General features: G+C 48.0%; 1 protein-coding gene across 3 annotated transcripts in view; it reads left to right on the top strand.

Moving 5' to 3' along the window:
• MRAS (muscle RAS oncogene homolog) overlaps positions 1 to 13,183 on the top strand; it is a 58,837-nt gene that overhangs the window by 41,875 nt on the left and 3,779 nt on the right. For 2 of the 3 annotated variants that reach the window (XM_023187886.1, XM_023187885.1), the window contains exons 3-5: positions 8,772 to 8,925; positions 9,913 to 10,012; positions 11,973 to 12,052. In XM_023187886.1, the coding sequence (XP_023043654.1) occupies positions 8,772 to 8,925; positions 9,913 to 10,012; positions 11,973 to 12,052 (334 nt within the window). Of the gene's footprint in view, positions 1 to 8,771; positions 8,926 to 9,912; positions 10,017 to 11,972; positions 12,053 to 13,183 lie in introns of all 3 variants that reach the window. The other variant, XM_023187887.1, reaches the window with a different exon arrangement.

Below are 13,183 nucleotides of genomic sequence, written 5' to 3' on the forward strand. Positions count from 1 at the left end.
AGAAAACTTTAGGTATGGCCCTTGGAGGCATATTATCTCTAGAAATTGTTTTCTGTATTGCTTGATATTCCATGACCCTTATTTCACCCTGAAGGGGTGTCATAAAAGTTTTTGTTTTTGTTCTTTTGAGACAGAGTTTCACTCTTGTTGCCCAGGCTGGAGTGCAGTGGCGTGATCTTGGCTCACTGCAACCTCCCCCTCCCAGGTTCAAGTGATTCTCCTGCCTCAGCCTCCTGAGGTGCTGGGATTACAGGTGCTTGCCACCATGCCCGGTTCATTTTTGTATTTTTAGTGGAGATGGGGTTTCACCTTGTTGTCCAGGCTAGTCTCAAACTCCTGACCTCATGATCCACCGGCCTCAGCCTCCCAAAGTGCTGGGATTACAGGTGTGAGCCACCGCTCCCTGCCGTGTGTCATAACAGTTTAAAAGTCAGTTTTCAGTGATTTCCCCTAAAGCTGGAGTGGGCTGTTTTAACCCAGTGATGGCATGTCCTGTAGAGTGCAGATGATTTGTCTAGTCGTTCTGCAAGTATTTTTTGAGCCTTCCTTGGGTGCCGAAGCTTTTGTGGGCCCAGGGAAGTGAAAGCCAGGCTCCTACATTCTGGGACTCTATCCCATGGTGAGGAGCTGAGCCAGGCCCAGAGGCCCAAACTTGGAGGAATAGATGACACATGCAACAGGAAGGGTTCAAAGATGGAGGTCAGAGGCTGGGCGCTCTTGTGAGGAGGAGGGGAGATGGACTGCATCCCAGCTGGTGGGCGGCTGGGACGGCCAGTGGAGAGGAGGGGAAAGGGCATTCTAGATGGAGGTCATGGCTTGGGCAAAGGCTTGGAATGGAGATACAGCCCAGCCGGTTCTAGGATGGCCAGACAGTGGTGGTTCTGGTTGAAGAAAAATGACTGGACAGGCTGGGACGCTTGGGCCTTAGGGAAATAGGAACACCTTTCTTCCTGGTGTGTGGCCTTTAGTGGGTTCCTTTAACTCCTGGACCTCAGTGTCCCCATCTATACTAGGAGGATGGTAATGTGTTCCTTCCACGGCTGTGAAGAGGACTGAGAGAGCGGGTGTGTATAAAGCCTTTGGCACAGTGCTGGCTGCCAGCAGGAGCACAGTGGGTGGGAACACTTTTAGCCAAAGATCTTGACCGTACCCTGGGCTGTGGGCCACTGTCGGAGCCCCTAGAGCTCATGCTGTGACTTTTCTCCCTCTGGAAGCCTGGGTGGAGGAGGGAGAGAGAAGGTGGCTCACGCCCGTAATCCCAGGCGTGGGCAGTTTCCCTAGCATTTCCCAGGAGGGAGCAGGAAGGGGAGAAGGGAGGAGGAGAAGCAGAGAAAAGGGGGAGAGGTGAGGGGGAGGAGGAGAAAGTCTTGACCATTACATCTGGGCCCCAGGCTGGTGCCCCTCCCTGCTGGCTGCCCTCCTGCCTGGGACTGCATGCCTTGCCAGCATGTGGGGCTTGCCTTGGCATCTGAAGTCCCCCAGCTCCCAGCAGTTCCAGGGTCTCCGGTTAAATCCTCCTTTGCAAAGCTGCTGGGCCCCTTGACCCCTTGATCCTCAAGTGGGAGGATTGGAGCATCGCAGACAGTTGTGCACAGCATTGACCTGTCTCTCCGTTTATCTTTCTCCTTCCTCCTCCCCCGGTCTGGCTGCCTCTCTGTCTCTGTCTATCTGTCTGTCTGTCTCTCACAAACACACACGCACACGCACATTGGCAGCATACCTCTTCTCCCACAGTGACTAATACTTTCTGTCTCTGGAGTCCTCCTACCTTCATGACATCAGGCATGTGGAATGCAGGCAGGATCATAATTTCTTAAAAGTGTAGCTGCCCATTATCTTCACCCTCCCCCAGGAAGCCTTGGAATCAGAACTGCTGACAAGGGGCCTGTGGCCACTTTCCAGGTGTATGTGTGTGGAGGGGTGGGCTAGACAAGGGGTGGGCTAGTGCTACTTGGGAGCAGGCCCAGCTCAGCCACATACCCTCTTCCCTGCTAGCCCTCCCAGACCAATGCATAGCTTCATACCATTCCTGGGGTAGATTTTGTCCCTTCTGTTTCATCTGCAATTATTAGTGTATTCAGGTTTTATATTTCCTGGAGCCAATTTTGATCATTTATATTTCTTGAACCATCCATTTCGTTGAGAATTGGAAATTTATTATCATCAAACTGTGTATGTTTTTCTCCATAATTAAATATATAGCTGTATCCATAGTCAGAGGCCTTTTCTCATTCCAAATGCTTGTCTTTTTTTCTCTGATAAGAATTGCTAAAAGTTGAGTTTTTTAAAATTGGTCCTTTGAAACAATCTCCTTTTGATTTTTAGATATCAGCTACTTTCTCCTCCTCCTACTCTGGCAATTTTTACTTTTATTGATACCTTTTTCCTTCTCTCTTATTTTGTTTATCTTTCCTTTTCTAGCCTCTTGATTTAAGTGTTTAGGTAATTTTCAGTTTTAGTTTCTGAAATGCATTTAAAGCTATAATTTTCCTCTCTAAGTACCACTTTGGCCTTAAATCAGAGGTTTTATTACTGTTGATTGTCCTTGAATTCTAAACTGTGATTTCTGCTTTTTAACTAGAGAGTTATAGAGGAGTATGGCTTTTAACATTTTCAGGTGGCTAGATTCTCTTATACTCTTGTTTCTGTTCATTTCTGATCCTGTTACAGTACAGGTTGAGCATCTGCAGTCCAAAAATCTGAAATCTGAAATGATTCAAAATCTGAAACTTTTTGAGCGCTTATATGACGCCACAGTGAATAGTGCACATATAAGTACTTAACATGAACTTTGTTTTATACACAAAATTCTTGGACATATTGTATGAAATTATTTTCAGTCTATGTGTATAAATATAAATGAATCTTGTATTTAGACTTAGGTCCCATCCCCAAGAGATCTCATTACGTATATGCAAATATTCCAGAATCTTCTAAAAATAAAAAATCCTAAACACCTCTGGTCCCAAGCATTTCAGATAAAGGACAAAACTTAGCCTATGGGATTTCTGCCTTTTGGAATTTGGTGAAATTTTTATTTATGACCTAATATATAGCCAAATTTGATGTGTGTTTTAAAATGCTTCACGGCGGGGCACAGTGGCTCACGCCTATAATCCCAGCACTTTGGGAGGCCGAGGCAGGTGGATCATGAGGTCAGGAGTTTGAGACCATCCTGGCCAACATGGTGGAACTCCATCTCTACTAAAGTAAATACGAAAATTAGCGAGCGTAGTGGCGCATGCCTGTAATCCTAGCTACTCGGGAGGCTGAGGCAGGAGAATTGCTGGAACCTGGCAGGCAGAGGTTGCAGTGAGCCAAGATTGCACCACTGCACTCCAGTCTGGCGACAGAGCAAGACTCCATCTCAAAAAATTTTTTTAAATAATAAAATAGAATAAAAAAATAAAAAAATGTTTGTTTACTATTTGAGTGTAAAGTTTGTTCTCTCTGTCTCTCAGAATAAGCTTAAATTTTGTTTTGTTTTTAGAAACAGGTTCTCATTCTGCCCCAGAGGCTGCAGTTCTTTGGCAAGAATGTAGCTCACTGAAACCTCAAACTCTTGGGCTCAGCTCTCCTCCACTTTATCCTCCCAAAGTGCTGGGATTACAGGGATGAGCTACCTTGCCCAGCCAAGTACCTCAATTTTGTTATTTAATGATAGGACATTGCTTCTGGAGATCATTTGTTCTATATTTAAGAGAAGCCTCTTCAAGTCTCTCATAATGATTATGGAATTTGTCAATTCCTGCTGTTTTTAAAAATCCGGTTTTTTGTCCACATACATATTTAAGCAACATGCCTAGATGCTTATGATTGATGACTGTGGCACTTCTTGATGCTTGTACCTTTCCGATTTGTAGATGCACTTCTTTTATTTTGGTTACCATGTGACTGGCATTGTCTTTTTATCCTTCCATTTTTCATCCTTTCTGTCATTTTGCTTTACATGTGTCTTTGTAAGAAAGCAGGCAAATGGATTTTGTATTTAGTATCTGCTTTTAATAGGTGAATTTAATCCATTTGCATTTATTGTGGTGAATCATAGATTTATTTCAGCTATCTTATTTCATGCCTACTTTTTATTGTATTTGATTATTTTTGTTAAGTTTATTTTTGCCTTTCGTTGGATTGGTTTCACTTACTTTGTCCTGTTTTTCCTCTGTTGCTTAGGAAGTTTGAGGTTTTACTTCTGTTCGTCTAGTGGTTATGCTATATATGTATGTGTATGTATACTCATATTTTTCTGTCAGCATCTAGATGTAATCAGGATCATTAGCCTCTTGACAAATAAGGCAAGAACTTTAGTACTTACTTTTTTCCTGGCTCCTACCCTTACATATTGGATCATCATAGATTTTAGTTCCACATTATCATCTATTCTCTTCAAATTATGCAACAACATTTAGTTAAATTTACCTGTTCTTTTAAAAATGTGTAGAGATGGGGGTCTCACTATATTGCCCAGGCTGGTCTCGAACTCCCGGCCTCAGACTATCCTCCTACCTCAGCCTCTCAAAGTTCTGGGATTAGAGGCTTGAACTTACTGCACTGGCCTTAAACTTAACTCTTATGTTTTGCTGTTTCCTTCTCTTACCACTTTGTAGTATCACTCATCTTTTTCATGGATTTATTTTTTACTTTGTAAGAATTCTTTCAGAAAGCCTGCGTGATATAATTTCTAAGATCTTCAATGTCTGAGATCACTATTTTTCCTTTCCATGGGACCCATTTTGATTTTCAACTCCCTATTAATTTTTTTAATTTGAACATATTTTAAAATATCCTAGATCTCTAGTTTTTCTTTAGATAATATATACCTTCAAAATCTGTAAATATATGAATTACGATATTGCCTTAATGTCTTCTGCTTTTCTTTTATTTATTTATTTATGTATTTATTTATTTATTTGGAGACAGAGTTTCGCTCTTGTTGCCTAGGCTGGAGTGCAATGATGCGATCTTGGCTCACTGCAACCTCTGCCTCCCAGGTTCAAGCAACTCTCCTGCCTCAGCCTCCCGAGTAGCTGGGATTACAGGCGCCCACCACCACGCCCAGCTAATCTTTTGTATTTTTAGCAGAGATGGGGTTTCACCATGTTGGCCAGGCTGGTCTTCAACTCCTGACCTCAGGTAATCCACTCGCCTTGGCCTCCCAAAGTGCTGGGATTACAGGTGTGAGCCACCGAGCCCAGCCATCTTCTGCTTTTCAATTCAGGCCTTTCCATCCACACTTCAGCCAAATGCATACTGTTTCCATCTCTTTTATTAATTGCAGTTCTGAGTGGAATTCTTTTTTTTTTCTAAGAAAAAAGGCTACAGTCCCTCCAGTTGAAGGTGTGGTCTTCCTGCTCCCTCCTGGGAAATACTGGGGAAACTGCTCGGTCCTCGGCTATAGGTCCTGTCTTCTGACCTCTTCATTTCACATCCAGATGAAGTAGTTCTAGGATACCAGAGCTGTAAGGATCTACTGGTCCCGGAGCCCCGCCCCTCATTTCCTACATGAGACTGAGGCCCAGGGAAGGAGCAGAAGTAGCCATGAGCTGCTTTTATGCCCTGGGCACCTCTTGGGTCCTCGTGTCCGTCACCGGCCCCTCTGAAGTGCCGAATGACTCCAGGGGTTGTCCAGCAATGATGGGCTGTGGGAACAGGCTACTCTCTTGGGTACTGTGTAAAGGTGCCTGCCTAAGGAGATGTGGATTCCCAGGCGTCCCCAGATAGCTTGTCCTGTGGCTTTCCTTGCCATCCATACACTGGCAACTCCCACATCTGTATCTCTTGCCCCCTCTTCTCTTCTGTATGTCTGACTTAAGTCCCCAGACACCTTTTGGAAGTCATACATGGTGTCTAATAGGCTCTGAAGCCTGTGTCAAAAACTGAGTCCCCCAAACCCTGTTTCTCACCCAGACTTCCCCACCTCAGCATCCGGCATCACTATTTCCCCAGACACTCAGGCCAGAAACAGGCATCATCCTCAGTGCCTCCTTCTCTCACCTCTCTATCCCCGCACTTTCCTCCAGAAAGCTCTGCTCCTGTTGACTCTGGCTTGGAAAGTGGCCTTGGTCTGGTCACTTCCCCCAGCACCCACTCCCCGCCCTCGGCTCTACCAGCGTGTGTTGCCTGGATTCTTGTGCTAGCGTCCTCACTGGGTCCCTGCTTCCATTCTTGCTCGGTTTTCCCCAGCAGCCAGAATGAACTTTTCAAGATGTCCTCCAGAGCATGCCATTCTTTTTCTTTCTTTTTCATTTAAAACAATTGTTTTTGAGACAGAGTTTCACTCTTGTCTCCCAGGCTGGAATGCAGTGGCGCTATCTCGGCTCACTGCAACCTCCGCCTCCTGGGTTCAAGTGATTCTCCTGCCTCAGCCTCGTGAGTAGCTGGGATTATGGGTGCTCGCCACCACGCCTGGCTAATTTTTGTATTTTTAGTAGAGACAGAGTTTCACCATTTGGCCAGGCTGGTCTTGAACTCCTGACCTCAGGTGATCCACCTGCCTCGGCCTCCCAAAGCGCTAGAATTAGAGGCTAATCCTGCGTCTTCAGTGGATCGGGTGCATCGGGTGGATCACCTGAGGTCAGGAGTTGAAGACCAGCCTGGCCAACATGAGGAAACCCCATCTCTACTAAAAATACAAAAAATTAGCTGGGCATGGTGGTGGGCGCCTGTAATCCCAGCTACTCGGGAGGCTGAGGCGGGAGAGTCACTTGAACCCGGGTTGCGGAGGTTGCAGTGAGCCAACCACACCTGGCCAGAGTATGCCATTCTTTTGTGCAAACTCTCCAGTGGCCCCTGTCTTGCTTAGAACCAAGCAAACCTTACACAGTGTGGCAGGCCCCACCGTCTGCCCCCACCTCCTCTCCATCCTTCACACGCCCTTCACTCCCCTTCTTTCCCTTGCACACCTCCACTTTGAGCCTTTGAATTTGTTGTGTTTCCTCTGCCTGGAGTGCTCTTCCGCTAGGCCATGTGGCTCCCTCCGGCCCCTCATTTAGTCACTGTTCAAATGTCACCTTCTGATAGTGGTCCTCCTTCCCTATCCAAAATGACACCAACTTCTGCCAGTGACCCTCAGCCAACTATATCATTCTTCACACTGTGTATCTATCTCCACTAAAATAACAGCCATTCATTTGTTGATCTGTCTCACTACTAGATGGTGAGTCCCATAAAAGCAAGGATTTGTTCTCATTCGCCTTCTGTCCATAGGGCCTAGAACACTTCCTGCCACCCAGCAGGCACTCAGACATTCCTTAAATGAATGAACAAGATTGGACAGACTTCACATTTATTTTTCATTCAGGTACTATTCGGGGCTACTTTTTGGCCAGGCCTTGAGTAGACAGGTGACTGGCACAGACCTGCCATTACCCTTGGGAGCTAACAGTCCTCCTGGGACAACTACATGGGCAGCCAGCAGTGTTCCCGGAGGCATTGGCATGGGGCTGGCATCAGTCCTGGGGCTCTAGCAGCAACCAAGTCAGAGTCCCCTCACCAAAGCCAATGGAGAAGAGGAGGGAAGGGGGAGTTGGAGGAAAGCGTCCTGGGCTGCAAGGGTAGCCAGAGCGGGAGAGAAGACCCCGGTGAGGATGGCAAGCTCACAGCAGACCCTCCTATAGGGCTTTTGTGCCAGGCACTGCACAGAGGGCATTACATATATTAACTGAAAACTACCTTGACCATCTCCATTTTAGGAAATGGTGGCACAGAGAGGGTAGCTTGCCTGGGGTCACACCCAGGCATGAGGAGCTAGACTCTGCCCAGTGGGCTGGCTCCAGAATCTGTAACCACCTGCTCCCCTGCCTCCTGGGAGATGCCTCCCGGGAGAGGGGAAAGTGGATCTGGTCAGACAGTAGGGCGCTGGGAAGATGCAGGGGAGGTTAAGCCATGAGCAGGTGCTTGGAGGATGCTGCAGGTTCAGACTTCATTCTCCCAGAGGGCAGGAAGGGGTCAGGCCTGCACTGCTGAAAGGAACCCCACCCTGCCTACTGAGCTGTGGCTGTGAGCAGAGGGACGAGACTTTCCCTCTGCAGGAAGGAGGCTGGAGGAAGGTAGGGGCGAGGAGCGAGAGCATTTGGGCAGGAGTAGTTGAGGGGATGGATGGGTTAGGAGGAAGAGCTTCCAGTCCCAGCCTGGGAGGAAATGCCCTGGCTGTGAGAGGCCACTCCTCCCCCAGGGTCTCCCTGGTATCTGTCCCCTTGGGGGCTGAGAAGCCCTTCCTGCCCAGATGGCCTCTTCAGGGCGTTCCCCGAGGCATGTCCATAAATAAGCTCTCCTGCCCTAGGGCGTACAAGGTAGAGGCACTGTTTTCATCTATAGCGGAGGAAAGGGGAGGCTCAGAGAGTCAAGCAACCTCCCAAAGAGTCACAGTTTATAGGCCTTGCAGCAGGGATCCAAGCCCAGATCTGGCCAGAGGGATTATGTAGCACATAATGATGTAGTTCATCACTGACTTCATGAGGCGCCTCTGTAGATCAGAGAACTTAGGCCCAGTACGCACATGGGGTGAAATTGGAGGAGAAGGGTTTGGTGGGTCCACAATAAGTCAGAGCCTTACCCTGAAGCAGGCTTTAAGGTCAGGGGGCGGGGGGGGGGGGGGGGGGGCTTCAGCTGGGACCCTTTGAGCAGCCCCAGAGAAAGAGCTTGTGCAGCCTCTCGTGGGACAGCTTGGACTGAGCCATGGTAGGGACAGCAGCAGCAGTGTGGGAGTCTGCAGGCTGTGGGGGCTGCAGGGTGGATGAGGACAGCCCCTGAGTGGCCTCATCCCACCCCAGTTCTGGACACAGCCGGGCAGGAGGAATTCAGCGCCATGCGGGAGCAGTACATGCGCACGGGAGATGGCTTCCTCATCGTCTACTCCGTTACCGACAAGGCCAGCTTCGAGCACGTGGACCGTTTCCACCAGCTCATCCTGCGCGTCAAAGACAGGTGAGCATTAAACACAGGTGAGAGTACCGGGAAGAGGCCTGCGCCTGCGTCCTAGGGCGTGCTCACTTTCGCGCTCTTCTCTCTCTCTCACGCGCGCGCGCGCCCCTAATTAAAGGCTTGGATTTTTTTAAGCCTTATGTGGAGTAATTAAATAATTTGAAATTTGGCTTATACTCATCTGGTCTTGTTGAGTCTCAAAGAGGCTATGTAATGAAAATAAAAGCACAAACTAATAGGAAAAGAACAATACTTGAGTGAATTCCATTAAAGACAGAAAAAAATCTAGCTCACATGTATTCCAAAGAGAAAGTGTTAATCAGTTTACCAGGTAAAGGGCCACACATACATACACATAAAGCTCCCACAGATGAATGTGGGTTTTACTCTGAATACATGAATTGCAAAAGAAAAAACAAAAATGGCTCAGATGTGGGAAAATATTCAACTTTCTTGCTAATCAAAGAAATATAAGGAAGATAGTAAAATACCATTTTTCACCTGTCAAATTATAATTTTTTAAAATGGAGATACCCAATGCTGCCAAAGATGCGGTAAGATTGTCATTTCATTCAGTTTTGGACAAAATTTGGCCCATGTCAATTAGAATCTTTACGGTGACCATGCCTCTTGATGCCCTCTGCTGGGAGCCATCCTAATTGTGCAGCTGGCTGTGTGGTTGGTACATCTGAGTGACCCAAGAGATGGAACCAGGTCTGGGGAGCCAGCCCCTGACCAGCAGCCCCTCGAGGCCTCACCATTGGCCTTGCAGTGGACCTGAGGCTTCAAGCCAAGACAGCCAGCAGCCCCCAGGCCCTTTCCCCTAACCCTAACCTCTCTCTGGAAAGGAGGAGGAAAGGGACTGCAGTCCAGGCTGACTGGGGAGGTGCTGTAGGCTGACTGTGCTATGCCTGAGATGTGGCTGTGCCACCTTAACTAGGTGTGAGGGTGGTGGAAACCTCACAGAGCTGCTATTCCTTTATTTCCCAGGGAGTCATTTCCGATGATCCTCGTGGCCAACAAGGTCGATTTGATGCACTTAAGGAAAATCACCAGGGAGCAAGGAAAAGAAATGGCGACCAAACACAATGTAGGTGTGTGCGTGTGTGTAGAGGGGGTCAGGAGATGTGTAAAAGCTGTTGCCTGGTCACCCCTGCAGTCCTGGTCTTTGGAAATGAAACTGTTGTTTATTGAAGGGCTCCCCTTAGTTTAAGTCTTGTTGCTACTGAAATCCTGCAATTCCAGGAATCCAGGTAATGCACATCAGTGTTTCTTCAGTGGTAGAGGCAGGTCCCCTAGAAAGAAAGTAGAAGGTATCTGGGACCTGGAGGGGATCATACAACTCAGGGACTTCTCAGCGATGGGGTGGGACCACAGGTGGCAGTGGTCTGAGGCCCTGGAGCCTGGGCCATTACTGAGCCGGCAGGAGTACAGGATGTGAAGGGGCTCCAGGTAGGTCCCAGCTCGAGCTGCAGTGCCTTCCTGCCTCCCCTGGGTGTGTGCAGGGAAGCATGTTGTCCTGACTCACAAGGGCCCCATAGGACTCTACTGGCCACTTATCAGGGGCACTTGCCTTGGCCGGATTTGGTGTCCAGCCTGGAAGAGGCTCCAAAGCAGACCTCAGCACCCCTTACCAGGGCCAGGAGAAAGTGGAAAGTGTGCCCGGTTCAAACCCTGATTCTCTGCTGGCCGCTGTTGACCTTGAGCAAGTGCGTCACTCTGAGCTCAGTCTCCTGAGCCGCAGAATGGAGATACTTGCTTACCTCAGAGGGTTAATGTGAGGACTAAATGAGGTCAGGGATAGTGAGACCTGGAAAGCCAAACAGCCCACAATGAAGAGCAGTTTCCATGTAGTGTTATCAGAGGCTCAAATATTTGTCCAATGAATATTTCAAAGGCTTAAGCTCTGCCTTTTGTGCTCTGCCCTTTTTCTGTTGGCTACAGCAGAAGTGTGCACATCTGACCTCACGTGATGATGATGGATGGGAAGATACTGACTGGTTTGTGTTCTGGGCAATGATTTACAATCTACTCCTCTAAAACGACAACTTACCCTGTTGCCCTCCTCCATGCATTTGAAGTGTTATTTTTCTTTTCTTCACTGTGCTTTTCTTTTTCCAGCATATTATAATGAAAGGCATTAATTTTGTAATCAGAAAAAACTTATGAAAAATAACCAAGTTATTCAGTCTAATCACACTCAGCTTACTTCCATCTGTCTCATCAAGCGAGGCCTGTGTGTTCCCCACCCTGCTCCCCGTCTTTGGGGAACGAACACTTCCTGCCTTGGCGGGGTCCCTGCTGTAGGAGAAGGTGAGTGCTCAGGAGTGTGTCCTGACCTCATAGAGTCTTTGTTCTCCTCCCTCTGCCAGCCCGAGGCTTTGTGCAGTTCTGGCCCTGGAAACCTGCTCTGTGGGGCCACCACGGTCACGTCTCCCGCTGTCTGCACCCTTTCGGCCGGGTGATGATTTCTCAGCATTGAACGTGCAGACAAAAACCTTGTGTAAACATGGTTGAGCTCCCAGGCTCATAGATACAGACCAAACAAGAGCTGGGCCAGGGTGGGGGCCAGCACAGATGGGCCAGGGTCACCCGGGCCCAGAGTCCTGGTCATGGCCCAGTCTCTCCTCAGCCTTTTCTACCAGTGTCCACTCTGGAGGGGCCCAGAAAGAGGGGCAGAAGTCATCCCAAGGTGGAGAAACAGACCTCAGAAAGAAAAATGGGTAGAATCAGAATATATTTTACTTTAATAAATGAAACAGTCTTTCATCTTCAAGTATGTGAAAAGATCACTTTATTCTATTTTTAGGGAGCTATTAAATATCTCTGTGCCTAGAGAACAAGAGGGAATTGGAAAAGCCATTAGTAACACTTTCCAACCTGAAAGAGTGAGAAGCCCCAAATGATGCCTGAGGCTGTTGGGGGCTGGGGCTTCTGTGGCGTGTTTTGAAAGCACCTGGGTTCCTCAGAACCTCTGAGCATTTTTAAGGGTAGAACAGGGCTTTGAGGATCTCTGTGCCACTTTGACCAAGTTGAGCTTTGCCTTCCAGATTCCGTACATAGAAACCAGTGCCAAGGACCCACCTCTCAATGTCGACAAAGCCTTCCATGACCTCGTGAGAGTAATTAGGTGAGCACTGCCCCCTCCCTAGAAGCAGGCCTCCACAGCATGGGTTGGCTCCTGGAGGCAGCTGGGAGCTTGAGGAAGCAGCTCCTCTTCTGAGGCCATGAGGCTGTAGAATTCTGGGCCTATGTTGGATTTCTTGTCCCTCCTTCCATTTCTTTCTTTTGCTCTTTCCACCCACCTCTGCCCTCCCCACAGCTGCTGACAGGTTTGTGGGTGAAGTCTGCTGCACGTGCTAAGTGGAAATGCCTTCCTGTCTGAGGCAGTGGCTCAGGCTCCCTGGAAGGCAGCTCCCGCCAGCCTGGCTTCAGTGTTCTCCTCACGCCAAAGCTTTCGACACCTTACAAACTAGGTCTCTCTCCTCTTCCATGTCCTGATATCAGAGCACCCTTTGATATTTCCCATGAACAGCCAATATTCTGATTCCAAGGTTCAAATTTCAGAGGCATTGCATACGTATCTCCTTTCCTGACTCCACCAGCTGTCAATCTCCAAGTATTGTCAGCAATCGTAATGAAAGTTTCTTGTATATTCCTTTGCATGGTCAGGGTCCAGATCTTAATCACCTCATGCACTCATGACTAAAACAGCCTCCTGGCTGCATCTCCTGTCACCGATCTATCCCATTTCCCAAATCTTCAACATGCACAGCAGCCTAACCAGTGGGTCTCAGACATTGTGCGTTGAGTTTGTGGCCTGTATGCTGGCGCCTTCAAGGGCTGCTGGTGAGCTGTGAGATCAGCCCCGGGGCTCTAACCCCCACTATACACACATCCCCCAACATGCTTAAAAAGCTCATCTTCTCATTATTCCCCAGCATAATGAGGAAATATTACAGTCTTCACTTTATGTTCTTGCTGGCAGTTTTGCACTCTCAAGATGATTTTCTCATCCAGGTGTGGTAGCTCATTTCTGTAATCCCAGCACTCAGAGGCAAAGGTGGAAGTGGAGGAAAGAGGATTGCTTGAGGCTAGGAGTTCAAGACCAGCCTGGGCAACATAGTGAAATGCCATCTTTACAAAAGAAAGAAACTATTTTATCTTGGGCATTTTGCCTCCAATTAGGACGTGCTGCCATCAGGTAGCCTATGGTGATGTCTTGGTTGTGAACCAGTAGTGCCAAGGTCAGGTTTTAGAC

The sequence above is a fragment of the Piliocolobus tephrosceles genome, chromosome 2, assembly GCF_002776525.5.
Source record: "Piliocolobus tephrosceles isolate RC106 chromosome 2, ASM277652v3, whole genome shotgun sequence".
NCBI classification, from domain to species: domain Eukaryota; kingdom Metazoa; phylum Chordata; class Mammalia; order Primates; family Cercopithecidae; genus Piliocolobus; species Piliocolobus tephrosceles.